This window comes from Cygnus atratus, chromosome 3 (assembly GCF_013377495.2).
Source record: "Cygnus atratus isolate AKBS03 ecotype Queensland, Australia chromosome 3, CAtr_DNAZoo_HiC_assembly, whole genome shotgun sequence".
Taxonomy (NCBI): domain Eukaryota; kingdom Metazoa; phylum Chordata; class Aves; order Anseriformes; family Anatidae; genus Cygnus; species Cygnus atratus.
The window spans coordinates 49,489,347-49,515,880 of NC_066364.1; the positions used below are offsets into that span (position 1 = coordinate 49,489,347).

The following is a 26,534-nucleotide window of genomic DNA, read 5'->3' on the forward strand; positions in this document are numbered from 1 at the left end:
AATCAGATTTTATAGAAGCTCTGTTAGTTATGATGATTTTTAAATGTGTATTTAGAATAGGGTGTTTATTCTGATTTATTTGGGCAGATTTTTTTTAGAATCGTGCTAATTTTACCTGAAGACACAAAGAGCTGGTCCAAAAACGTAATTATCAAATACAACCATTCAGTAAATAGAAAACAGTTAAGAACCATTAAAGGGTGGGTTCACCGCACATGTGCTTGTATTATGCAGTATAAGGTCAACTAGCAACATTTATATGCACCTTTAAAAGCTACAAGCTCATTAAAGAACTCTCCCAGAAGCGTTCAATGAGCTAAGCATCTATTTATCTATCTCATCCTAGTAGCAGGACATGAAATTAGATACTCAAAAACTTATTTTTATTTTTCTGAAATCCTTAAATACAGCAACCCATACAACCTCCCCAGCCCGCTCCCCCCTCCGCCGCCAGGGGGCCGTTGCTGCTGCGCCGCCATTTAAGGGCCGCCCAGGCGCCCGCCTCCTGCTGGGGGCGGCGGGAGGCGGGTCCGTTCGCCCCCTAAGATGGCGGCGGCGCGCTCACGTGGTGTGCGCTGAGGGGACGGAGCGTGTTGGCCGTTGGCGACATGGCGGCGGTAGAGGGAGTGGAGGGGGGCGAGAGGAAAGAGGAGGACGAAGAGGAGGTGGAGGTCGGTCAGCGCGCCCCCCGGGCTTCCCCTTTCCCCGAGGCGGTGTTAGGGGAAGGGACGCGGTGTTTCCGGCTCCCTGTGGGGCCGGCGTCACCCTAAGGGCTGCCCGGGCCGCGCTGAGGGAGATGGCGGTTTTCCTTTTCTCATCATGTGTCTCTGCGGCTCGGGGAAGCCGCGGGAGGAGGCTGGGTGTGTGAGCAGGACCGGGGCGGGCAGCTGGCATGGCTCCCCCTGGCTGGGCAGGGCAGTCGCGTTGCCCTCAGCCGGTTGCGTTTCTCTGTCTCCTCAGCGGTCATGTTTCCAAAGTTACATCCTTACGGTTTTACTTAAAGTTTGTTGGAAACCAGTATTGGCAGAAAGCACTCTTCTGGTAACAGTTGCTTCCTATCCCTGTAACGTCTGAAAACACGAACTATTACTTTTGTAATCTTATGTATATTCACGTTTACTCAGAAGTTGACAGTTTTTGAAAGCTTTGCCTTCAATAAAAATATTTAAAAGTTTTTATTTTCTTATTTTCTTTCTGAATTTTCCTAACCCCAAACATTAAGGAGTTGCAAATAATAATGGATTTCAAGACGGTGTGTTGTTGTAAAGAGTTAACAGCGGTCGTATCATGCAACGTTTGCTTCACTTAACCTCTCATTGTAATATCTTGTCTAGGTAAATACTTAATGTTTGGAAAATGTAGGCAGTGGAGAATAAGTTGTTTTGAGGGTCTGTTTATTCTGAAGGTCTTCATCTTTGTATATTTTCAAGAGTTCAGATACATCAATTACAGATGTGTGTTATAAACTTATCTTGTAGGAGCAGCTGGTCATGGTGGAACTGTCAGGAATTATCGATTCAGACTTCTTAGAAAAATGTGAAAACAAATGCAAGATTTTGGTGAGTGATTACAGCACAATAGGAAAGGGGTAAGTGAGTACACGTGTGAACAAGGGAGTGGGGATGTTTCCAAATTCCTTAAAATTGATAACATTTGCATCGAATCTTTAGTAGAGAATTGCATGCACTGTCTTGACTGTGCTTGGGTGCAGGTTGTTGTCTCTCACTGTCAGAAGTGGCATGTTGTTTCTGAAAACAATATTACACAAATATAAAGAAATATTTTCAGAGGTATCTATAAGCTAGGACCATTATTCCCTCTGCTTTTAAGCTCTTAGTTGAGTATTAAATGATGTATTTTACCCATTTAAAAACAAAAAGAAATGTTTAGCACATTCCTTAAAGAAACTTAGACACAGCTTAGAGGCAGAGACCACATCTGTCTGTGTTGCGCTGTACTTAGAATGTTTTCTTGTAGATACTGCCTGACAGGTTCCAGTGTTGTAAAGGATAACTCAGTCTTAAGCCTATGGTAAAAAGTTTTGGATGTGTGGTTGTTTGCTTCTCTGTGAAGTTATTGTAAGAAGTAAGCTTACCTGTCCTTCTATTTTGAGTTGTTTTAATCATTTTCTCTGTATGGGACAAATTTGATTTGCCTTTCAAAAACCTACTCGAGCTATGAGAGTTGTGTAGATTGTACAAGTACTACCGACATGCAGGTAATTTGTGAAACCAGACTTCTGTTACAGGTTGTCAGTTGCTAAGATGGAAGAGTACATCTCAGAGCATGCCATTGATCAGACTGTAGGTGAGGTGGTAAAGTCAATTTTGAAAATCTCAGATATAGAAATACAATCCAAATTCAAAAGTTAGCCATTACTGGATGGTCATGCTTTTATAAGCAAGTGATTTTATAAGTAGGTTTTCTTGGATCTAACTTAAGTCAGTTGAAATGTGCTAAACTGATGATTTATTACTGGTTGTTGAATGGCTGTATGTTTTTCAATAATGTTAATGGGATGCTTTTAAATGTTGTGCTTTGAGATTCTCTTATAATGCTGCTAGAAAAACATTTTAGTATCTTCACTGTATGCTACTCATACAGAAATCCTCTTGCTCTCACTCCACAGAGTAAGCATTCCTTGAGATTTTTTCATATTATATAATGGGAAAACTTCCTAAATCTCCAATAAAAGATTCTGCTTTGTGGTGTTCTGATCATCACATTTTCTGTGATGCTGGTCATATAAGGGGAAGACAGTCTCCATTTTCACATGATCTAAAAAAGGACTTCCAATCAACCAAAGAAATAAAGTTTAGAATATTAAAAGCCTTATAGCTGCAGCATACTACTGTTCAACTTCTTATGATTTTCCTGCTGTATAAAATAAACAGAAATTTTACCTGTTAGCTTACTGCTATTAATGTTCTCAACTTCAACTGCTGAAAAAAACCTCACAGAACATTAATCTTAGGTACTTCTATTCATTAAAAGTATGAGAGGAAAATTGCACTAATTCCTGTTAACCTGTATGATACTTTGCATTTTATGAGATTTACTACATGGTGCCTTATCTTGAAAACTTTTGTCATATACTTATGCTCATGCATAATGTTTTTTGTAATAGGACACCGTAAACATTTTGCCTTGAATGTGTTCTATCCAGGTGATCATTTTTATATATTAAGAAGAATATCGAGTTTCTGGCCTATGCATTTGGAAAGGCTTACTCTCCGTAGAACATGGGAGGCTCTGCTGTAGTGACAGGAAAAAGCTGATAGAAATGCTGCCTTACTCCTCCATCCTTGTTTAAGAAAATAAAATAACAGCAATTTCCAACTCCTACACAGTAATGACAGGAGTTTCTGTGACCCTGCAGTTGAACTGCTGCTTTTGTAATGCTTTATGCTGGACTCTTTCTCCTTTTATCTTTTCCAAAAGCTTGGGAGTTTTCCTGCTCTGTAAAACTTGTGTTAAATGGAGCTTAGAAAATAACTTTTTTTTTCCCATGCAGACTTTTTTTTTGTGAACTTAACACTGGGGTTAAATCAATTTCTTAGAAGAAATAAGTGTTTTAAAATTACTTACTATAACCTAAGTAGATAGTCTGTTGAGGTTTGGTGTACATTCCCCTGGTCCTTTTTAACATACTAGAGCCTTTTCTATACCAGTTCAGCATTATTGATTTTGCTGTAATTAATAGACCAGCTTATCTGCTTATTTCCTTGCATTTAATATATTTAACGTAGCATGTATGGTGATAGCCTGAAAAAATTGTCATAAAACGTTGTTTTTGTTGTATTTTAACAGTACGCTGATTCTACAGAAAGACTGGCTATACCATTTGTAACAGTTATTAGCACTGCTTAACTAAGCCTCCCACAAAAACTGAAAAAAAACTCATCCCCTTGCCCTCTCACCCCTGGGCCTAACATTGCAGAAGGCTACAGGGCCAATTTAATGACTACTTCTATTATGTTTTATGGAAACTAACAAATATTAATTTAATTGTATCTCTTCACCTTCCAGGAATCTGCTGGCTTCTGTAAAATAATAGGCTCTGCTGAATTCTCTAATTCATTTGCATAAATCTTGTTTTAAAGATGTCCTTTTCTTCACATGAAGCTGATGGTTTGGGAACGGTTTACAGTCTGGAATGGACTCCTTTTGTCTAATACCGAAAGAAACTTCTTATTTCATATGTGTAATGTGATGGAGTACTTATTTTTATTGTTGCTACCTGATGTTGTTTTGTTGTTGTTGTTTTTAACCTGCATTTATCTTTCCAAGGAATTAACGTAATCTAGATTCTGCTCTGTCTGTCTGCTCTGGTCCTTGAGTAAGAAATTTGCCTGGACTAACAGACATGTAACATCTATGCAATTTTTTCCATCTTTTTGTAGGGAATAGAGACAGAGAGGCCCATTTTACAAGTGGACAGATACGTCTTTGCAGGGGAATACGAAGGTAGGAAAAATAATGTATCTCCTTTTCATGTAACCCAAAGAACTTTCTTAATATCAGTTAATTTCACTGCAAATGGAAAATGTGAGACCCTTAAGCACTGAAGTTCTGGACGGTGTCTGAATAATACTATATAGAGCAGCACCAGCTAAACTAGCCATGCATTCATGTTTAGCTATTGGAAAGTGTGCCTGGAAGCTGACTCTGGGGTGTACCAGCTATATTTCTGAAAGAAAAACATAGAATATAAAATGCCCTGGAGTGCCCCCTAATGCTTACTGTCTCACATACAAGCAGGACTCATGTGCTGTGCAGTCTGTGGCTTTCCTGTTTGCCCTATGGTGACAAAATTCAGAAGAAAATGATCTGGAACCCTCTCATAGTAACATTCAGTGACTGTGGTGCTCCTGTCTGTTTCTGAGTTGGCCGTGGTTACCAGATGCAGGGCCTTTAGATGAGGCTGGAAATAAGAACATTCCCCGGGCTGTGCCAGTGGGTGCGGTATCTCTGGCTGGTGAAAGTTAGTCTCTAAGGCTGTCACACTTTGTTTCCCACAGATGCCTTGGGAACCTGCGTGGTCTTTGAAGAAAACACAGAGCATGGTAATTGTTACGATTTGATGTCCTGTTTGCTGTGGCAGCCTGTGAAATTAAAAAATAATTTCATCTTGTTTCAGCTGATAGTGGAATTCGCTATAATGATTGGGCTTTGGGTATTGTTTTTCTCTCCTCTTTTCATAGTAGATGCAGAAGGCAACCAAAAAGTACAGCTCAAGTACAAGTGCCATACAATGAAGAAGTTGAATATGACACGGACACTTCTGACAGAGAAGAAGGAAGGAGAAGAGAATGTTGGTTAGTGCCTCCGTGCTCTTACTCTTCTAAAAGTTTGGCACTAGTTTTCAAATCTGAGGCGATATCTTTGCATTGAATTGTTCTTCACTGATTTTTTTTTTTATTTCCATCAATATATGGACTGACTTCTTGAGTCTGTGTAGTAGTTGAAAATTCACAATGTCCTTAGCAAGAAGTTCCATGTTTTAGGTACTATAATTAAATTGTTCTTAGTGAATTTACAGTTAATTGTACCTGAATTTAACTTACTTGCAAGGATATACGTAGCAGAGAATACATTTTGGTTTTTCATTCTGTAGGCAGAACTCAGTGCTCATATGTTTGCTTTACTTCTGTGGAATTTTTTTTATACAAAATTCTCCTGCATATTCAGATACTGGGTATCCACTACATACAGCAATGCTAATTAGCAGCGTTCTGCTTTTAGTTGCTGCTTTTCACTCAAGTCAGTGTTGCTGCTTCACATTTTAAGAACACGTAGCCATTTAATGTTAAATGTGAGACAGTCAGTGGGACGTTGCTCATGGGAGATATAACATGAAATGTTATCTAGAATCTAACCAGAGATCAACGTTCTTATCAACACCATGCATTCTTCCTCTCCGTGTCATTAAGTAGGACATACTAACACTGAAACTAGTGTTTTTGAAGTGACATTAGCTAGAGAATGTGCTGCTTAATAAAAAGGCCGATTTATTTCCCAAGGGAGCATCCCTGCTACCTACTGCAAAATACTTTGTGTTTCGATACCCTGAAGGAAGCTTAGTATTGTGCATACAAAGTAACTAAAACATCTTGCGAATTGGCAGTGTGTATTGCCTAAAAGTCCGTTGAAGGGGGAGTGGAATTGCAGTTCCCTTTGGAATCTGAATATGTATCTCAAGAGCTTGATGCTCCTGACTTTGGGAGATGGTACATTGGTTGCTCTCTCTATCACTCCCTGTCATGTTACTAGATGTTCTGAGAATCAGGTGAACAAACATTGCATTCTCTTCATTGTATTTATAAAATATTTTCTTTGTGTTTTGAAAGATATAAACATCCCTCTGAGCTGCTTCCTCCAAGTAGAAGAATTCTAATCTCTCTTTTTAAGTCTCTTTGGAGCTAACCTTTTGCTTTGACCAGTTCTACTTTCTCTCTAGTTTTACAGGATGGGTTGAACAGGGCACAGTGTTTGTGCCATGAGCATAGCGTAGTTTTGTGTTTTGTCATAATGACGTTCTTACTCTTTGTTACTTTCCTAATAATTGCACCTTCCTTGTGACTGTTCTTTCCACACTGAGCTGATGAGTTCAGTGAATCTTACAGTCACTCCAGTATCTTCTCTTGAATGACAGCAGATAAATACTCATTGCTATATAATATGTCGTAGTAAAGTAAGTTTAGCCTATGCGTATTCTTGTTAATTTATCAACAGCTAAGTTTATCTCTATTTTAAACAGGTCTTTCTTTTTAAATACCTTTCTGTTATTCATAGCCCTGTATTTCAAGGAAAACGAATGGTATGAACCTGGGGTGAGACTCAGCACACAAATTGGTGTTGCCCCGAATTTTTAATAGTTATCTTTGTATCCCAAGTGACTCTTGTACTTAAATGTTTTTCTGGCTCAGGGTTAATAAACAACAAACTTAAGCTAAGAACAAATGCTGTTAAGACTTCACTTCTCTCGTCACTAATATCAGTTTTCCTTCTTTGCATCAGATGGTGTGGAGTGGTTACAGATCAAGGACAGAGACTTCTCCTACAGCAGGCCTAATATGATTTGTAGCTTTCTGCACGAAAAGGAAGATTCTGATGAATCAGCTCAGGCCCAAGACAAACTAGCTGAAGAGTCAGAGGGAGAGGTGAGTGACAAAGGAAATTCTGACACGAACTGTGATCAGGCTCAAGACAAACCAGCTGAAGAGTCAGAGGGAGAGGTGAGTGACAAAGGAAATTCTGACACGAACTGCGATCTGGAAAAGCAGCACGGCTTGGAAGTAGATGCCTCTCCTCTTCCTCTGCCTCATAGTCCAGCTCCTGAGGCAGAGGGTTCTCCTTCTGGAAGTGTTGCCTTAGATGATACCCCTCCGTGATGTCAGCTCTCGTCTCTTCAGGATTTCTTCGTGGAATTAAACGGGCCAGCTTTTAAAGACCAAATGTATAGGCTAGGACATGATTTCCAATTTATCTGAGCAATTAGCATGGGGAAAAACTGACATGTTCTTGTGCATTCCTTTTGTGTTTGGAGTTGAGTGGGGAGGGGTGTAGTGCTTTGTTTTTAAATGCCAATTGGAAATGTGTGCATCTCTACCTCAAATTGAAGAAGAGGAAACAGCTACATAATTAAAAAATGCCTTTGAAAAACATTGATATATCGTATGGTTTGGGATGCTTTGTAAAAAGGGGAAAAAAACATTGCTGAAAGTCCTGAAACTCAGGTATAGCCTCACCTTGTGTGTAATATTCAGCTGCCTACTGTGTCTGTTCTTGTACTGCACTGACTGAAAGAAAAATTCAAATAAAGGTGGCTTTCGTAAGGTTTGATACAATCACTGGTGTTTGATTACTTGTTAAACTTACTTTGCTTTTCCTCTAGCATCTTTTGTTTCCCTGACTCATCTGAGAAATATTTCCTGTAGGAAGGGACTTCAGGAGGTCTCTAGGTTGGCTTCTTCCTTAAAATAGGGTCAGTGCTGAGTTCAGGCCAAGTTGCTCAGGGCTCTGTGTAGTCAGGTCTTGGGAACCCCTGGGTGCTAGTCAGCGGCTGACATCTAGGGCATAACAAGGCACCTGCCACACTTCCCTTCTCCATTTTCTGTATTGACATAATGTGTTACATAAAAGGAATCTGTTTTTCTTCCACCCCAAAAAACTTATGGGCTCTGGTCTTTTCATATTTTTCTGAAGGTTTTTGTGCCTACACTCCAACTGCATTGGTGGTTCCTAAACTGAGCCACCTGACTGTATCGTGGTACCCAGCTAGTCTGTGATAGTGCATACTAACACAATTTGTTATTTATTGTACTTTCATGTAAAAAAATGTATGTGTGGTGCTTTCATGACTTTTTTTTTTTAAAAAACAGCATTTTTAAGTGCTACTGATTTCACCCCAAAAAGCCTAACATGTTGGCTATTTGGAGTACAGCTCAAAATTGAAAGGGGGGAGGGTGGCTTAAACTAAAAAGGGTACTGGGTAGATAAGGTAGCTGAACACAGAACTACAGCAATCATCATCCTTGTGGGGTTATTTTATACTGTTTGTGCCCGTGTGCATGGATACCCGACATCACTACAGGTAGCTGCCCTGTCTGCCATCAAGCACTGTGTGACAGTAGTCTGCATGCTGCACACACTGACAACTGATAAAATAAGCATTTGGTTTTGGTATTAGCACTGAAGAAAAATACCTAAAAACCTTTGGAATATATTTGGAGGCAACCTGCCTCAGGGCAGGGGAGTACAGAAAGCGGAGCTGTTTCGTTTCAGGAGGGGTATGAGGTGATTTTGAATTAGTTGTAGGTGGGCAGGGGAAGATTTTTCTGCTTAATGGCTGAGGATTTTATTAACAAAATGCCTTCTCTTCAGGGTACTTGGTGTGCTACTGACGAAGTGCTTTTCGTTAGGGGTGTTCTGGCTTTCTCGTGCTTTCGGCTCACAACCAAGGGCGCGCCTGAGGCGCGGACCCCTCGGCCCGCAGGAGCGGTGGGGAGCAGCACCACCAGCCGGGTGGAGGCCGCCTGCTCGCTGGCAGTCTCCCTGCGGTGGATGTGACGTGCTAAAGCCGAGCCGGCAGCGAGGAGCGACCGCGAGGCCGCGATGGATGCGCTGGAGCGGGTGGTGTGAGTGTGGGGCTCCGGGCAGGGGCTGCCCGCTCCCGAGCGCGGCCTCCCCGCCGCCTCCTCTTCCGTTCTCCCCCGGCGAGGGGAAGGCTCTGAAAAGCCCGGGGCTGAGCTCGGGAGGGAGTTACCCGTGCGGGGCCCTGATCTGGTCGTGTCTCCTTACAGGAAGCCCAAAACCAAGAGGGCGAAGAGGTTTCTGGAGAAGAGAGAACCCAAGCTTACGGAAAACACGAAAAATGCCATGCTTATAAAAGGGGGAAATGCAAACTTAACGGTGACGGAAGTGCTCAAAGACATTGTAAGTTGTTGGGTGTGTGCATGCGGTATTTAATTGTATCGCCTGTCGCACTATACTGACGTACCTTCCCTTTGCTTTTCCTTACAATTCACATGTTGTATGCTGCAATATCAATATTTTCTTGCTCTCCTATTCTCTAGATCTCAGATTGTGATCAGTACTCCAGAGATGTCATCACCTCCCCATCAAATGATGTTTTCTTTTTTTTTTCTATTTCCTCTCACTTTGCCAGAAGCTTTCAGCTTATTCTCTTCCTTATTATTTTTCCGTGTATGGGGTGAAGCATTGCAAGTGCATTTAAAAACAAGAGGACTGGGTACAGAATTGGGACTGGATCACGCAGCTGAAATCATATCTCAGGATCTTATAAACCGCTTCTGTTTGTTAAAGCAGAGCATTCAGCCAAAACTTGCCAATCCAGTCCTCCAAACTCTGTACCTGAAAATATTGTAGTTGCACTTCTGCTGTTTTTTCTCCTTGCTTTGTCCTTTTAACATCTTATGCTAATGATAATCGAGTGGCTGTTCACTCACTGTTTTTCCTCAAGCAAGCAGAGAGATTCTATTACGTGGCTTTGATTTCAGCTGTTCTTTAGCTTATTTCTTAGTTTCAAGAAATAAATCCATCCCCAATTAATTGAGAGCCAAGATTAGGATTACTGACCTGAAGGGTTTTATTGTGAGCAGGCTTTTTGAGGCGACTTCTTTTCTGCATTGTTTTGCACAAGCAATTATTGTATTTCATGTGGTTGTGTAAGTTGTAGGGTTTTAGAAAGAGCAGTTCTGTGCCTTTAGGTGTATTTGATATAACGCACGTTTAACTTTGTCTCTTGCAGTATGCTGTGAAGAAACCTTTTGCTGTACTGTATAAAAAGTAAGTGGTCATGTACAAGACCGCATTTGGTAATTTCCAGCCATGAAGAGGGATGTTGGCTAGCATGGAGGCTTGAACAATGGAAGGGGTCACAGAAGGTGGCAGAGATTCATCTTAAATTTTAGTAGACTGGAAACAAGCAACAAGTGATCGGTGTTGATGTTGAGCCCGGTTCTGTGCCAAGTGTTACAGAGCAGTTATAGCAAACTTGAGCGGTTGGCTTCTCCGATTCTGCTCTGTGCAGCCAGCTAGCGAGGTTCTGTGTCAGGTGGGTAGGCTGGGCTGGTTATGGTGATAGGTTGGGCTTGCTCAAAATGGGAACCTGGTGTCCGTATAGATGTAGTGCAGAAGCATTAATAATAGCAGCTAAACTGAACGTGGGATGAACAAGCAAAGCCAGTTGTCTGTGAAGTGCCGGTGGCATAGTTGTCAGTGGCACAGGAGGCCTCAGGAAAGCTGCAAAGGCTTACTGAAAATGTCAACAGGCAGTGCCAAGGAAGGAACACCTGGCAGTATTAATACTGCTTTTGGTAGGAGCTGAAACTGAACTTCTAATGCCGGAGTTTCCAGCAGAATGCAGAATCTTAGTGTTATTAGAAGATTAACTAAAGTGCTCATCTCGGCTTTTACTATTTTTTTAATCTTTTTTTTTTTCCTTGCCTCCTCTCAGGAAAAATATTACCAGGCCTTTTGAGGATCAGACATCATTGGTAAGTATAAGCCATGTCTTTTCTTACGAGATTTTGTAGCTGTAAAGTTATTCATAACTTTATTGGAGGATAATTTTCTTTCAGTCTGTGATAAATTAGATGAGAAACCAAGTCTTTAATAATTTTGGGTAAGCTGAAGGTAGGTTTACATCTACATTTATGGCGCCAGTAGTCATTTTATTCCTCTAGCTTTGAGACAGAATCCTGATATTGTGGGAATGTTTTTTTGCCTAAAATGCATGTTTCTGCAAACTGACAGGCAAATTTAGGAGTGATGTAACAGTACTTCATATAAAAGAAAGGTGTTTATTTTGTTTTTCAAAAAGTCCGTCCTTTTAAGTGCCCCAGCTTATGAACAACTAGTTTTCCATTTGGTGAATTCATAGGTTAAAGCAATTAAATGGAGGGTTCGTAGCTTTCTGTGACTTTTGACGATACTTGAATGGGGGAAGAAAAGCTCAGCAGAGTACCAAATACTTTCATACTTGCTCTGCTGATGCGATCTGAGCTGAGAGTTCTGTTCAGTGTTCAGTAAAGAACTGTCAGAAGTGTGAGCAATTTCACTTAAATACATATGTTTGGCCTGCAGTAAAGTTGGATAAGGGGCTCGTCAGAGGCTTAGAGGATATTTTGGAAGGGAAAGGGGGATTGTAACTCCATTTAGTGATATGCATCTGTCTGGATTTTGTCTCAGTTTAGTGCTTTAAGGTCAAGCTAATTTATGAGCAGGTAGAGAAAAAATAGAGGGGCTAATTCCAAGATTATATTGCACACATTTATACTTTAATTGAAGCATTACTTTAGTTGCTGAAATATCTGTCATTAAGTCACTATACTCAACAAAACAAGAGAAAGCTGGTAGTGATGTACAGTCCTGCTTTTTACATTAAAGCCAGAAATGAATGATCCCCAAATAGGTTGTTTGGTTCCCACTGATCATGCTTTAGTAATGCTTGCTCCGTGCCACTGCTGACTTGTGTTTAGAAAATAAGGGTTAGCTTTCCAATGTGTGAGGCAGTTGTTAAAACAACTCCCTGAAAATGCACACTGAAGCCAGGAATTTGGGGCTACAGAAGTAAACCTGTGGAAAAACAATCACTTAGACACACAAGGCAAAAATGCATTTTCTTGTCTTAAAGGGATTGTGAAAATAAAGGGGAAAGGGGAAACATCTGAAAACTCTGTAACTAAGAAAGGAGAGCAGAAGAGAGAGAGGTAGTGCTCCTTAATGGTCATTAAAGAACATTTTTTTGAAAAGTGAAGGCAGCCAGTAGTGATGGCCAAAGGGGAGTGGCTAAAGTTCTGTTGGGTAGTTGAATTAAAACATTTTTAATGTGTCAGGAACAAAAAAGAACAGTAGTTGCAACCAAGATACTGATGTAGAAAGTTACTTAGTCTGCATTAAAACAGATGCTGAGGTGTTGTAATACATGCTTCTATTCTGTTCTTTGCGTGAAACACAGTAATGCAGTAATGATAAAAAATAGCATGAATGGAAAACTTACTGTAGGCAGTGAGGAAACTTGGCTACTTTTTAATTTGGCTATGAACATTTTTAAAAAATCAGTTCTGTGGTGTATGGATGTTGCAGTATGTGTGGGACACATTTGAGGCATTTGAGTTGCATCTCTAACAAAATATCACACAGCTGTTAAGAGAGCTTACGGATATCAGGGTAGTGATGAAGAGCTGTACACACAAGTGTTTCAAGGGGAGTCCCCTCAGGGTCTGTTCTTGATTTGTCTACAGGCAGCGTTTTTCTGAGACCCGGTGGCAGAGCACGGTGCTGATCTGTGCTCTGTATGTGCAGTTCCTCCAGCCTGGGATTGCTCCAGGGAGTATCTTTCCTGCCCTCCCAACAGTGAAGAGCTGCAGGCTGGGCAGATGTACCTGGGTTTGCCATTGAGAGAATTGACTAGTTGTAGATTATTTGTCAGGCAAAGCCAATAACGCTGCGTAAAGCTTAGTTAGGGAACTAAATTGAAGCATTACAACTGTGGCAGACTTGCAAATGCTCTTCAGGCAAAGAAGAATAGTTGAAGATGTGTTATGTAAAAAGAAATAATGAGGAATTATGAAAAAGGACATTACAGATGAAGTGGCAAGAAAAAATATCTGTAAGAAAGAGTGCTTTGGGAAATAATAAAATAGATAAAAGGAAATTGTTATTTGAACATTGGATCCAGCTGTCAATTTTAGCTTATGGGGACTGAGATGTACGCTTTTCTGGTAAATACAGTTGTTCTTCTCATTAAGCAGTTCCTAAACTCACATGTGTGTGACGCATGCCTTCTCTAAATATTTTTGAACACTTACGAACTGGAACTCACAATTTATTATGTTTTCTTTTTTCCAATTGTAGGAATTCTTTTCAAAGAAATCAGATTGTTCTCTGTTTCTGTTTGGCTCTCATAACAAGAAGAGACCTAACAACCTGATAATAGGTAATAGATCTGTCTTGGGTTTTTATTCGGATGAAAGGTCTAGCTTTCAATAAATATTTAAGTATCTGGATTTTCTTCCCCTCTTTTTTTTTTCTCCTTTACAGGTCGCATGTTTGACTATCATGTCCTGGACATGATTGAGCTAGGCATTGAGAACTTTGTATCCCTAAAAGATGTCAAGGTAAGGAATTGCTGCGGTATTTCAGTGACATCTATTGGTGGATTTTGTTGGTGCATTGGTGTTTTCTGTGCATTAAAGACCAGAACCTTTTTTAAAAAGTGTTTCATGCAGTGTTTGGGGACTGCTTATTTGTACTAGTGTAGAATATTACTTTTTTTGCTCTGCTTTTTGTCTGGGTTGCATAGGGCAAGCTTGCTGTAGGCGTTCTACAACTTCCTTTAAAAATTTCCTTTATTCCTAAAATGTTAACTTTTAATTAAAGAGTTACATTTACAAAATTCCTTATTGAGATTCTGCCCATGGGAAGTTCCTATATAAATTGGCATGCACTTTTAAAACTGATAACACGTTTAAAAACCAGAAGGTGGTCCAGCCATCAGAAGAGACAGCACTGGGCAGCTGTGCTTACAACCTCTTCCCGCCTGCCCCCAGTAAAGTTTGTAGTGCTATGCAGCAAGTGGGTTTGCAGAATTGATTTAGTAGAAGACAAACCCGTAGCAAAGGGGAAAGGTTATTCTCCAGCTGGGTTATCTTCATGAACACAAATGTTGGTGTGAAGATGGGTTGACACATGATGGGATCACTTCTTTCAGCTGCAGCAGTGCTCCTACCAGTTTGAAGCGTTTACAGTTTATAACCGGAGGGGCACTCTGCTGAAATCGCGATGAAATTTTTAGTCTTCAGTAGCATATAAATTCCAGTTTTGAGGGAACTGTACTTAATTCAGACAGACAGCTAACATTTTGATTATTTAAACTCAGAGAAGATTCACCTTTGCTCGTCATGTTATGTTTTAGTCTTGCCAAAATGAGCCAATTTTGTACCAAACACTTCATGTGCTGCAAAAATAAGGTTTATGGTCCTGTTTTCATTAGTTCAGTGACAGGACAGTTTAGAGGGATAATGAAGGAATTTACTTTTATAAAGGTGAATCTTTCCCATAAATTCAGATAGTTTGTAGTAGGTATCTTCATACTATTGCATACTACATAGATGGTAGCACCATCTATAGCAGGGAAATTATAGTCAAGTAATTGAACCAAAATTAGAATGAGGTGACTGACTAGACCGTACTTTTAGCTTTTTTCATGTACTCTCCAGTGTTATACAATAGATCTGTTTGCCTCTAGTTTTTTCGGTAGTAGTTGCAGTCAAATTAACCTTTTGTTTTCACTGCAAGGTGTTATCTTGCGTGTTTTATAGTAAAGAATCTCTTCTTTTACCCAGCACAAAGAGTAATGCAATTCAGCCATTTAGAAACAGTCCTTCTGTATGTATACGGTGTTGTTCAAGGAGAAAAGTGTCTGTTCTGTTCATGTTGATCATAGGTCACAATTTTTCATTCCATGTTGAATGGATAACAAGCCATTAAGTCAATAATATGTTCCCTAACATGGTCTGAATTTTTCTTGTGTTTGAAATTCTTATTCCATAGAACAATAAATGTCCTGAAGGAACAAAACCTATGTTGATATTCGCTGGTGACATGTTTGACCTAAATGAAGAATACAGAAGACTGAAGAACCTTCTTATTGGTCAGTGTTTTGATTATTTGAGGAGGGGGATTGCATAGATCTGTTGGGAAATGCAGGTTTGTCAATAATTGTTTGCTTCTGTTCAGCACAGAAAGAAATCAAGAGGGGGCACTTGTAAATTTCATGTGACGTGAAATTAGAGTTAAGTAATCACCATGACTGACAGAGGTAAAGAAGACTGGCCTAAAAGATTCCAAAGTGGAAATTTTGTGCTCACTGAAATTCATAATTTCGATTGTAAGAAAACTCTGGCATTTTTCAAAAAGTCTTTTCCTTGTAATTATACTGGATTATTACTTTTCTAACCAAAAAATGTTTTGAAATACCTGATTTTGAATCGTTGGATTAAGTTCATGAAGTGGATGGGATGTCTTTGCTTACAGAAAACGTCACATCAGTATAACTGAGCCTTTTTTCATCATGCAAGCATTTTCTGCTGGAAACTTGACCAGTTCTAACAAAAGTGCCATTGATCTGACTATTTGGAATTAATACGTGTATTAAAAATTAGCTGTAGATAAAAGATGTGTCATAATTTCAAGGCATGCTGGGATCTTAGTAAAGTAGGTAGTGTTAGAGTGTGTGGAGTTACTTTGGTTTGGTTTGTTGTTTTCTTTTTCCCCCTTCTGTTTCAAGGTTGGAAGCATCATAAGTTGAAGCATGTTTTAGGATTTTTCCAGGGAACTACAAAAATGATGAAACTTCTCTTAGGGTAACTTTTGGGGACCTAGAGGTTGTATGTTACAGCATCTCCTGACACTAGAGGGAAAAAAGTCTTGCTAGGGTGGTGGGGTTTTTTTGCTTTTTAATGGGTTTCCTAGAAATAGGTTACTTTTTTTTTTTTTTTTAAGCTGTAGTAAAATTGTGAAACTGGCCCAATAAAAGCAGGAGTGTTCCTTCAGTTCATTCCTGGGTTGTAGCAATTCATAACTGTTGGTCTTTGTAAGATCTCCCTTTCATGTAGAGAGAATATAGGTTGGGCTCCTTTTTCTAGGCAAACAAACAGAGCGATTGCTCTTTGGAAAGCAACCTTAGAAGTGACACCTCCCCCTACCCCCCTTGCTCTTCGGATTCCATAAAGCAAGATGCTGCATCTGGAATGAGACTAAAAAGGGAGCAGGAATGGAGAACACTTGCATCCTGTCAAGACAGCTGATTCTTTCTTAGAGTAGATGAAAGATTAGTAATTGTGCTTATAAACTTTTGAAGGTGGTGACTGTTGAATGTGAAGATCAGTGGCACAAAGGTGCGTTATTTAAACTCACTGTAAATGAATTTTTACATTGCAAGAAGCACGTACATTATTTCCTAAGGTGTATCTTGTTCCGACATCTGCATGATGTTGGTGATTGGCATCCAGGTGTGCTCCTCCACCCCATTATCACACAGCTTGATACTTTAAATGGAAGACATGCATCCTTAGATAGTTGCCAAATAACTAACTAGTCTTTCGTGTCCTATTTCTTTTGAAAAGAAATCCTCTCTCCTCTCCTGCTAATTTGCCTGTAATGACTCTCTGCAGTCGAATGTGCTGAAATTGATATCCAATTTTTCTTCTTGAATGTACTCCAAGTACTCCAAGTCTTGATGTTCTGTTCTGTGAAATGCCTGGATGCAAAACAACAGACAAAGGAAAAGGTTAAGTCATACTTAAGGCTTGAAGGTATCAGCAACCAATTAAAATAATTTGGCTGATGATTTGAGTGCTTTTCCCTGATAGGGAAGAACAGATTCATTCTGTTTCTGCATAAGATTTGTTTTTAAGCTGCCACTCTATTGCTAAGAAAGACAGAAAAATGTCTTTAACAACAGCAAGTGGTTTGTTACCGTAGCAGTACTGTTGAGATCCCAGAGGGAGTATTAGATAGCAAACAGCTTCTTTTTGCCAAAGCAATGTGATGCCAGGGATGCTGGTGAACAACCAAGCTTTCATTGGCTTTTGTGGTATCAAAAGGGTTTGTGCATGTTTGGAGTATTGTCTTACAGCACTTTCTGTGTAGAATTAAAAAGCAAGGGTGAATTATTGTCTTCATGGCAGCCAAACCATGCTAAAATGACCTCTGTCACTTAAGCTGTGAAGTGCAAGAAGTTATTTAGAAGGTAATTAAATGGCAGCTGCATTTTTCTTTAGAGACCTGGAGGGCAAAGACATCCTGTTCTTTCTCTTTGGCTTTCATTGCCTAGCAAGATGGTAGTACAGGAATTCATTTACAGTGTAACTCCTTGGAATTCAGTTCATAAAACTCTTAATAACTTGTGTTTATTAAGCATTTCTTCTCTTGCAACACTGCCTGCTGGCTAGTTCTGCTATTGCACGCTACTAGCCATTTAGAAATGGCTAGGCATTACATGGCTTGCTTATGTACTTTCTAGGCCATTGATTTGTAGGAGTCCTCTACAATTTCGGATTGGCTTTCAGCTTGTTCTTCATACTGTCTTATACGGTTATTTTTGGAGCGTCTCAAGGATTTGTGGTTTCTATCAAGCCAAGAAAGGGGATGGCTGGGGGGAAAAAAAAGTCTGGGATAGGCTTTAAACTCCTCCCATGATAACCATGGCTACAGAAGTTACAGTATTACCAGCTTTTGGATAAGAACTGATGCAAAAAGAAGTGTATAGGCTCATGGTCCAAAAAAAATTAGGAATTTGAAAGTTAGGAATCTGAAAATGAAAAAGGTTCTCTGAAGCTCTCTGCAGGAAAAAGTAAATTAGAAGTGCTGGAAACATGTTGAGCACACGAGGAAGAACTAGGAATGGAAAGAGAGGAGAAAGCAGTTCTCTAGTCCAACCAAAGCAAGAGCTGTAAATTAAGAATACATCAAAAATGTCAACTCTCTGGGTATACTGAAGCGTAAAGTTTCTGCAGCTGTTAAACATTGCCAGGAAACAGAAATTCCTGACCACCTGCATTTGTTTGGAAGAGATCGTCCGGTGGGTAAAAAGATGTGCGATGCCACAGGAAAACACAAAAGGGAGAGGTTGCCAATAAAACCACTAACATTGTGAACCTGCAGAGAGCTTGTCAAAGGGAAGATATATGCAAAAAGAAAAAAAAAAGTATTTTATTTGCAACTTTTCCTCACTACAAGCTCAACCCAGGAGAGGAGGAGTTGTGAATATTTAATTGACCAAGAACATTTCCTGGCTAGACTCCAGCTGATGTGTGCCAGCAAGACTTTGTTTTGGATGTCATTCCAGTGCTGATACTCTTGAAAAAGGTAGTGGAGGAAAAGACAACTTGCCGAGGAATCTGCAAATGGGACAGAACGGAAGAGACTGATGTGTTTTGCATCTGTTAGCAGTTCTCCTATGTTTCGGTGTTGCCTTGTCATGTTTATTAGCACACCTTGTTCCCTCAGACAAGGTCACGTTCTTTCTCCACCCTCTGCATGTGTTGGATAGATTGCTGTGCCTGTTGCAGGCTGTCTGATTGCACAGTATTTTTCATGACCTTATATGAGAACCCAGCTAAAGATGGCTAATTTTGTATTTAACCTGTATTTCAGTGTTCTATTTGCAATCGGAGTAAGTACTTTAAGTGTCTATTTTTATAGGTGTGTTTCATTTATTAAGTAGAGAAAATATTAACTGTAATCATAAATACTGCATGCCCAAAGACCAGAAGTGCTTTGTTGGGGGGGAGGTATGAAAGAGCTGTGAGAGAACCTTTTTCCCCGGAGTCACTGAGAGAGAATGTAGATAAGATTAAAGAAAACACAGTTTTATTCTGTTTTGTACTGTTTTTCACTTCTTTGCACTCTCCCAAATTTGGCTCTGATTAAGTATGTTAAGTATTAGTTTGCTGTCTTAAAAAAGATACCTGAACTAATGGCTTCTCTGTGCTAATCTATGTTTAACTAAGCTTGAATTGGCCTAAATATCAGAGATACATTTCATTTTTATGACTTTGCAGGTAAAAATTTAGAGGAGTAGACAATTCAGTTATCCCAATCACCTTAATAAAAATAGGTTACTGCTCTGAAAGTATATTTGCTCTGATCCATTTACTTGGTTTTAGATAACATATATATATTGCTAGTGAATTGTGTCTGGAAAGTTGCTCTATTCCTGTCAGGATCACAGAATCACAGAATCATCTAGGTTGGAAGAGACCTCCAAGATCATCTGGTCCAACCTCTGACCTAACACTAACAAGTCCTCCACTTGGATTCACACACAAAGACCTTATTTGATGTTAAAAAAGAACCTATATAGGCATCGCATCACTGCTGTGATGTGGATCTATTATAAAATAAGCTAATCTGTTAGTCATCTCTTGGTTTGATTCTCAGTCAAGAAACCTGCCTCTTATTCTTTTCAAATGTCCTTTTAGATTTCTTCAGAGGTCCTACTGTGCCCAGCATTCGCCTGGCTGGTTTAGAGCATGTTCTGCATTTCACAGCTGTAGATGGGAAGATTTACATGAGAAGCTACAAGTGAGTGTGTGTTTCTTCTGTGTTTGCTTTTTCGGTATGCTTGTCAAGGTTTTCCAAATCTTAGCCTGCAGTTGTGTAACTGAACTGCCTGGAGCAATGGTTTACTTCATTTAGAAGACTGTTACGTGTAGAGGTTACTCAGAGTAACTTGCATGACAGAAGGAGAACGCTTAAGACCTATACCTACTGCTTCCTTCCTTGTTGAGCTCCTTCTAGCTCAGAGGGCTGCTCTCTGATACGGTTGGATTGGCAAGGTGTAGTGAATTCAACCTTGTGAATTGGTAAAGTCTGAGTGCTATCTTACGCTTCAGAGACCGATCTCAGGCTAATTTATAGGGCTCTCCTCACCTCCATTTGTCAAAGAATGACAGGAGGTAGGCTGTAGCCAGAGATACACAAGCAAAACACGGACAGAATTATCTTTTTCCTGCATTGGTGTTCGCTCACAGTCCATGGCCTTTCCTTAGCAGGTTGTGAGTGTTCATAGCTTGTGTGTTCCGTGTGACTTTATGATTTCTGTTATAATAAAATATCTACAGTCTCATTCTAAAAAAAAAAACCTTACACAGCAAAACAACAATGAACACCACCACCAAAAAAATTCTTGGCTAGGGCTCAGAATGTTTTGCTGTAAACTGTAGTGCTTGTTTTTTCCCTGTCCATTAATACACAGGGCACTACTTAGAATTTGAGGAATGGCATGGCTTTTAGGGTACTGCAATTGAATTTTTCCCGTTTTAATGATAATGCTAGTCCTATTTAGAAATAATAATAAAGTGACCTAAACTAGATTATATTTTGGGTACATTCAAGTTGTAGTGGAAATGAATTATAAAGGGTTATTGACAGAAATCTTTTCTCAATAATGGAGTTTGCAATAGCAACTGTTTTTAATAGTCTTCCCAACCACATGATTGAACATGCTCTTTAGGAAGACAGATAAATCTGTATCACAGAGGACAAAGTAGATTTTTTTTTCTTCTTCTAGGGTACTTCTGAAGAAATCCGGCTGTAAAATACCAAGAATTGAACTGGAAGATATAGGGCCTTCATTAGATCTGGTTATGAGGAGAACACACTTAGCTTCAGATGACCTTTATAAGCAGTCTTTAAAACAACCCAAAGCCCTGAAGGTACGTACCTTGGGAACATAAGTGGCCTTGCTTTTAGGCACTTGATTTCATAGTTTACTGGTAAATGTGGATTGTAAAGCCAGATACCTGGCTTCTCTCCAGAGCTATGGGCACGCACTACTCAGAAATACTAATGTACTTCTTCCCTTACAGCCTAAGAAGAAAAAGAATATATCCCATGATGTGTTTGGTACAACTTATGGTCGAATCCACATGCAAAAGCAAGATCTTAGTAAACTGCAAACAAGAAAAATGAAGGGGTTGAGAAAGAGGCCAGCGGAGAAGTCAGCTCAAGATGGTGGGATTAGTCCCAAAAAGCCAAAATCAGCGTGATAGTCTGGAACAGCTTTGGAAACTCTTTTGTATCTTTGAATTTCTTACATAAATTGTAATATAAAAATGACAGACATAAAACACTCAGCTGCCTTTGTTGCTTTTTTAATTAAAAAATATTTTTAATGATTTGTTGTTTTAAAGGGAACATTGGGGTATTGAGCTTTAACATGGAATCTGGTTATTTAGAAGAAAAAAACATGATGAAACTTACTTAATTTTCCAAAGCTGAATATTTATTCTCTTGGTGTTAGCAAACATATGCTAGTTAAGCAGGTGACTCATTTCCCAAACAGTTTTGTGGCTATAATGTTGGGAAACCTTGATCAATCAACCTATCTTATAAATTCCCTGCGGGACCAGAGTAGCGTATATGCATAATACATGCAATATGATTTCTGTGTTCATTTATTGTTTCTGTATTTCAGTTTTTGCACAACTGCAATACTTAAACTACAGATCATTTTCTAAAGTGCGAACTCTCAAAATGTGTCTGATGCCAGACTGTGTTTTTAATTATTGCACCAAGCCCTACTTTACACTTGCAGAATTGGGAGCGATTAAGGTGTTTTTACCATGTTCATCACCATGGTAGCAAAGTACCTGATATTTGCTTTAGGCATAAATGGAACCTTTACAGTTTGAATTTCAATCTTTGATGCTTGATTTGTGCCCAGATTAGAAGGAGCAAAGGTAAGTTAGTGTTTTTACTGTTCTTAAGTATTTCTACAGTGCTTCATTTTACAGTATGTTTAGCAAACATGAAAGGCCCAACTATTTTTTTTAACCTGCATTTGAAAGCTGCTTCCCTCTGAAGTTTATGTCCATCAGTTGGTGAAGACTGTTAAAGGCTTGGATAAAAAGGATGAGAGCTTCAGAGCTTAGTGAAAAAGGATGAGAGCTTCAGAGCTTAGTGAGACACAGCTGTGGCATTCTATGTTTTGGAACATACTTTAAAAAAATGTTTTTTTTTCTTCTGCTCATCTCTTTGGACACTATTTTTCTGTCCTTTAGGATAATTATGATGAAAGTGTGTACACAGCAAGCTTGCTCTTCCCAGTTATATTTTCAATACTTCCTTGCTGTTTTTCTCAGAGTTTAATCAACTGAAGTGCCACATTAGAAACAGGCAGTTCATTATTTTTACTTCTCTCCTGTGTCCTGGATGGAAGCTGTTGGGAAGCTTTGCTCTCCTTGTGAGAGTGCTGAGCTGAACACATGGCTGTGCAAATACCTCGTATGATGTTCTTACTGTGCTGGTTTGATCAAACTCGCAGTGTGACAAAGAAAGGGCTTTAAAAATTTGTGGCCTTTTTGAGGGTATTTAGCTAAGAAAAATATATATCTTCAATGTTTTACCTAAAAAATATTATGCATCGTTATACAAAATAAATTGCACAGCTCTCTTGATCCTTATTTCTAGTCTCTAACTATGTATTTGAGAAATTGATAATTCCATAAGCTACTTCAGCTTTGTGTTCACCACTTATCTCTCTGAAATACAAACCACTCCAGTGTTCACTGAAAGCAACATTTGGTAAAAGTTATACAAGAACTGCTCTACTGGACATGCTGTCTTCTAAGAACTTCTAGTCAATACCCATCTTCCTGATTTGAAAGCTAATACTGGTGCTTAATTTGGTGTGTGAGGACCGATTTTCACAGAAGCAATGTAGACTTTATGATGTCCTATCATATCTTCATGCGAAAAGGGAGATGGTTATTTGGTTGTGCTCGGAGATGAACTGTTGCATCGTGACACGGGTTTTGTTTAACGCTGCTGCTGGTTGGCTCCTGGTATGAAGAGGGAGCTCAGACAGGTGAGGGCTGCTTGACCTTCGGACAACTGAGTCTCCAGTCCCTGTGACTACTGCCCAGCTTCCGAGAGATGCAAAATCCCTGGGCACAGGAAGCTGGTCAGTGGAGAACTTCCCTGCATCCATTGCAGGTCTTTCGTCTCTGCTGACTAGAGGTAGAACCTGAAGTGTTTGAGGCCTGCTTTTGCAAATATCCTTTTATTCTTGCTTTTTGTACAGCTCAAACAGTCACATGAAGGACAAAATTTGAGGCAAGATGTTGCCTGGATACAATGTAAGGATATTTAGGCTGTAGCTTTTTCATACTAATTATTTTTCGGTTATGTCATTAACAAGGATTTAAATTTGCTCCATTTCTAATAAATACTTTTTGTTAGTCGAAGTGGCACCATCTTGGTGCAAACTGAGTGGGCAATGGAAATTTCTTATGGCAGAAGTTGACTCACTGAGTGTGTGAGGAGATGAGACGATGGCAAGTCACAACTGAGCTCACCCTGCTTCTTCTGAAGTTCAGCCTTGCTGTGAAGCAGTGATTAAGGCACAAGATGTGTGGCTGATGTGATCTCAGACGTACAGCGTGCACAACTGCACCTCTGCGTGGCAGGCAGTTGGTACTCTTTGAGTACCTGATTTAACTCAAGGTAAATGGAGATATGAGGGCTAAATATAACAGCTTTCTGGTGGCATGTTCTAATTTCTCACAGTCTTAAAAGCGTGAGGAAAATTGTCAGGTGCTGCAGCGTAGCTGTGTGTGTGGGGAACAGAACACGCTGTGCTCAGAGGGCAGCTGATGAAAGGGGCCTGCCTCACCTCAGTTGCCCCTTGCCTCCAGAGCTCACCGGGTTCTGAAAACATAAACATGGCCCCAGGGTCTGTGTGGTGTGGGCAAGGCACTACTGGTACATTCACCCCTTTCCCTTGGCTTTCATCTCCTTACCTCCCAAAGATGCACCAGAGATAGCTTTGCTTACGGGTTGAGCGCAGAAATGAGTTTGGTTTGGAGAAGCTCCCCGCTGGCGAAGCATTCCTCCCGAGGCTGTGCCTGTGCGGTAAAACGGAGGTGGAGTTCCAAATCAGTAGCCGAGCCTGTGCTGTCTTCAGCCGAGCTCCAGGATGGCAAGGGCAGGGATTTGTGCCTGCTGCAGAGCTGGGGTTTGTAGGCTCACGTTGCACCAGCTCTATGGCTGGCATCATCGCTGCTGCTGTAATTAAAGCTAACCTAACTGGTGATACGCTTAGAATTTGTAGTCTACCTGCACTATATGCTTGCTTTGCTCTTTTTGTGTGGTACGATTTAAAAATAATGATGGAAGTGAGGTAGATACTGAGTGACACCGTGCCAGGCCCTTGTGGGAACCTAGGTTCTAGGTTTCCCAGGTTTTTGGGAATTAGTACAACAGGACAGAATGAGTGCAGAAGGGAATGAGCAGCATCTGTCTGAAACGAATGTATGAACTCCTTTCCATTTCCTGGATTTTGTGGGTTTGAGTTTATCTGGTGTTCCTTAGCAACCTTATTTGTTTTCACTGAGTGCCTTCTGGGTTTGACTGTGATGGGTTTCCCGCCCCCGCTCGCGTGGGTGCAGCTGGGGAGGGATAGGAAAGAGCTCGACGAGAGGAAAAGTCAAACACCACAGCCATCCTGGGTATAGCACTGACTGCTGCCTCCTTCAGCCGGGGGGGAAAGGCTGAGAGGACCGTCGCTTATTCCAGATGCTGTCAAATGTAAGGAAGCCAGAGCAGAGCTGTGTTACCGAGAAGTTTCCAATATTAGAGAGAAGGAAGTCGAAAACATTAGCTATATATAATACATATAACATAGCCATACATAATCCATATTAACATGTGTGGTGCATGTGGTGCGAGACGTATGTTTGTGAGTGAGCTTCACCACAACTTTCCCTGTGAAGCAGACACCATTTCACAGGTGTGACAGCAACAACTAAATGACTTTTGGAAGGCATTTGCTTTGGGATCAAAGGTAAACCATGCAGGTTGTGAGTTCCCTGCCTATTTGATGGCTTTCATGTATTTTCCTGTGCCTGTGCTGTAGTGGAGCTGGAGCAGCTGGCACCAGCGCTTGGCTGGAATGATGTTGACCTGCGTGGAAGCACTCCACGTGGGTGTTTTGCTCTGTAAAGCTCACAGAAGCTTTGAGGTTTGTCAGTGCAGACCCCTGACATGCCCTGGTCAGTAGTAAGAGAGGCACTAATTCATCTGCGTACCCTCTAACAAAGCACAAAGAAACCTATTCAGATCAGTTTTAAGGCAAGCTTCAAAATAATGTTCAGAAAACTTCTTGAAATGGTCTCCTTTCCCTCAGGAGTAACCTTCTGACAAAACTTCTGATGTGGCATCTCTCTTAGCTGGAAGGATTTTCTCTGCTATAAAGATTTTTTTTTCAACAGATTTCTCTCCTCCCCCCTCCCCGCCTTGATGCTCTGGAGCTATGCTGTGAATGAGGCTTTTTGAGCTGCATTGAATGCTTTTGTTTAATGAACTTGAATGAAATATCAAGTTGTACTTGTTCTAGTCTGAGCATGAGCAGAATACTGCATGGTGGTATGTTGTACTTGGAAAGCCAGCACTGCAATTCTCAAATCTTTTGAAGACAGATTTAGTTATTTTCCTCAGTTATGAAAAATATTTTACATTTCTTTTAAACCCCGTTAGACCTGTGTTGCTCTTTTCAAGAGGTAATAGCTGATTAGGCTCTCAGTTATTTCTTTTCCTTCTGTTCCTGGAAGGAAATCGTTCTGTGGCTTACATGATGAAGTGACCGAAGAGTTTAAGTGTGTATGGACAAAGCTGCCCAGTTAAAGAAAAAAGTATAGTTAAAGGAACAATAAGGAAAAGTTAAATGCTTTTGCAGCATGTACGTGTATAGGACACAAAAAATCTAGCCCAAAAGATGCTCTCATAGTTGAGGTCCTATCAAGGGTAAAGCTCGTTCCTTTAGGGACTTGTGCTTGTGGCAGGAGACTTAGGCTACCTGACGTGTGCCTCGAGGGAAAAAATGTATTAAATACTAGAAGAGAAGAAGGAAAAAACTTGTCAAAATTTGTGCTTTATTAAAATGGTGCCAGCATTTGGTCAGAGCCAGCTACACTAGACTTGTAATGGATTCTGGGAGCTGAGTTTACAGGAAAATTTTGTTCTATTAAAAAGTAGAACAGGATGAACTTTTCAACCTAGTGGGTAAAGAGCTAGTTTCCATGGGCCTAATTCTGTAAGCAAAACAAATGTGTGCTAAGAAAGAACAAGCAAACTTTTAAGACACGACTTTGGAAGAGGTGTTTTCTCATAGCAAAAGCCAGATGACTGAAATCAGAAACTTTCTGGTCTTCTAAGTCTTCTCCTGGGCATTGAACATCTGACTTGCAAGATGAGAAAAGGAGAGATCAGAAGAACTTATACTTACATCTGCAAAAACACTTTGAGGCCTGTATGAAAACTGACATGTACATAAGTGTTTTTTTCAGTTGAGAAAGAATCATCAATTATAAAATGAAAGAGTAAGTTCTTTAATGGCTTTTTCTGTCTGTCACACAGAAAAAGCTGTTGCTTCCCCACACACATAACCATATAGGTGTCCATAGGTGCACCACAATATAAAGTAACATTTCATTTCTACC

The 26,534-nt window shown here is 40.1% G+C and overlaps 2 protein-coding genes across 7 annotated transcripts; both read left to right on the forward strand.

Moving 5' to 3' along the window:
* Positions 1-516: 516 nt before the first annotated feature.
* Positions 517-7,854, forward strand: GTF3C6 (general transcription factor IIIC subunit 6). 6 transcript variants are annotated; one of them, XM_035564807.2, is made up of 6 exons: positions 517-671; positions 1,479-1,559; positions 4,404-4,467; positions 5,022-5,066; positions 5,205-5,318; positions 7,021-7,854. In XM_035564807.2, exons 1-6 carry the CDS (start codon positions 609-611, stop codon positions 7,392-7,394), a joined length of 741 nt encoding a protein of 246 aa, XP_035420700.1. In that variant the 5' UTR covers positions 517-608; the 3' UTR covers positions 7,395-7,854. The 6 variants fall into 6 exon arrangements, with proteins under 6 accessions (XP_035420700.1, XP_035420698.1, XP_050565698.1 ...); XM_035564803.2 differs by lacking the exon at positions 517-671 and adding an exon at positions 795-1,041; XM_035564804.2 differs by lacking the exon at positions 517-671 and adding an exon at positions 795-1,041 and having other exon boundaries at positions 5,208-5,318.
* A 1,147-nt stretch (positions 7,855-9,001) lies between these two features.
* On the forward strand, positions 9,002-21,166 carry RPF2 (ribosome production factor 2 homolog). The gene is made up of 10 exons (XM_035564801.2): positions 9,002-9,140; positions 9,306-9,438; positions 10,274-10,311; positions 10,982-11,021; positions 13,384-13,465; positions 13,570-13,646; positions 15,082-15,181; positions 19,515-19,617; positions 20,606-20,750; positions 20,904-21,166. The coding sequence occupies exons 1-10, from the start codon at positions 9,118-9,120 to the stop codon at positions 21,081-21,083; spliced, it is 921 nt and encodes a 306-aa protein (XP_035420694.1). The 5' UTR covers positions 9,002-9,117; the 3' UTR covers positions 21,084-21,166.
* The last annotated feature ends 5,368 nt before the right edge of the window (positions 21,167-26,534 follow it).

Excerpts from the sequence above, each read along its gene's own strand:
- GTF3C6 (XM_035564802.2), top strand. The coding sequence starts at position 820 with ATGTGTCTCTGCGGCTCGGGGAAGCCGCGGGAGGAGGCTGGGTGTGTG. Across the intron at positions 1,560-4,403 it reads AAAACAAATGCAAGATTTTG|GGAATAGAGACAGAGAGGCC; the intron begins GTGAGTGATTAC and ends ATCTTTTTGTAG. Across the intron at positions 5,319-7,020 it reads GGAAGGAGAAGAGAATGTTG|ATGGTGTGGAGTGGTTACAG; the intron begins GTTAGTGCCTCC and ends TCTTTGCATCAG.
- RPF2 (XM_035564801.2), top strand. The coding sequence starts at position 9,118 with ATGGATGCGCTGGAGCGGGTGGT. Across the intron at positions 9,141-9,305 it reads GATGCGCTGGAGCGGGTGGT|GAAGCCCAAAACCAAGAGGG; the intron begins GTGAGTGTGGGG and ends GTCTCCTTACAG. Across the intron at positions 20,751-20,903 it reads AACAACCCAAAGCCCTGAAG|CCTAAGAAGAAAAAGAATAT; the intron begins GTACGTACCTTG and ends CTTCCCTTACAG.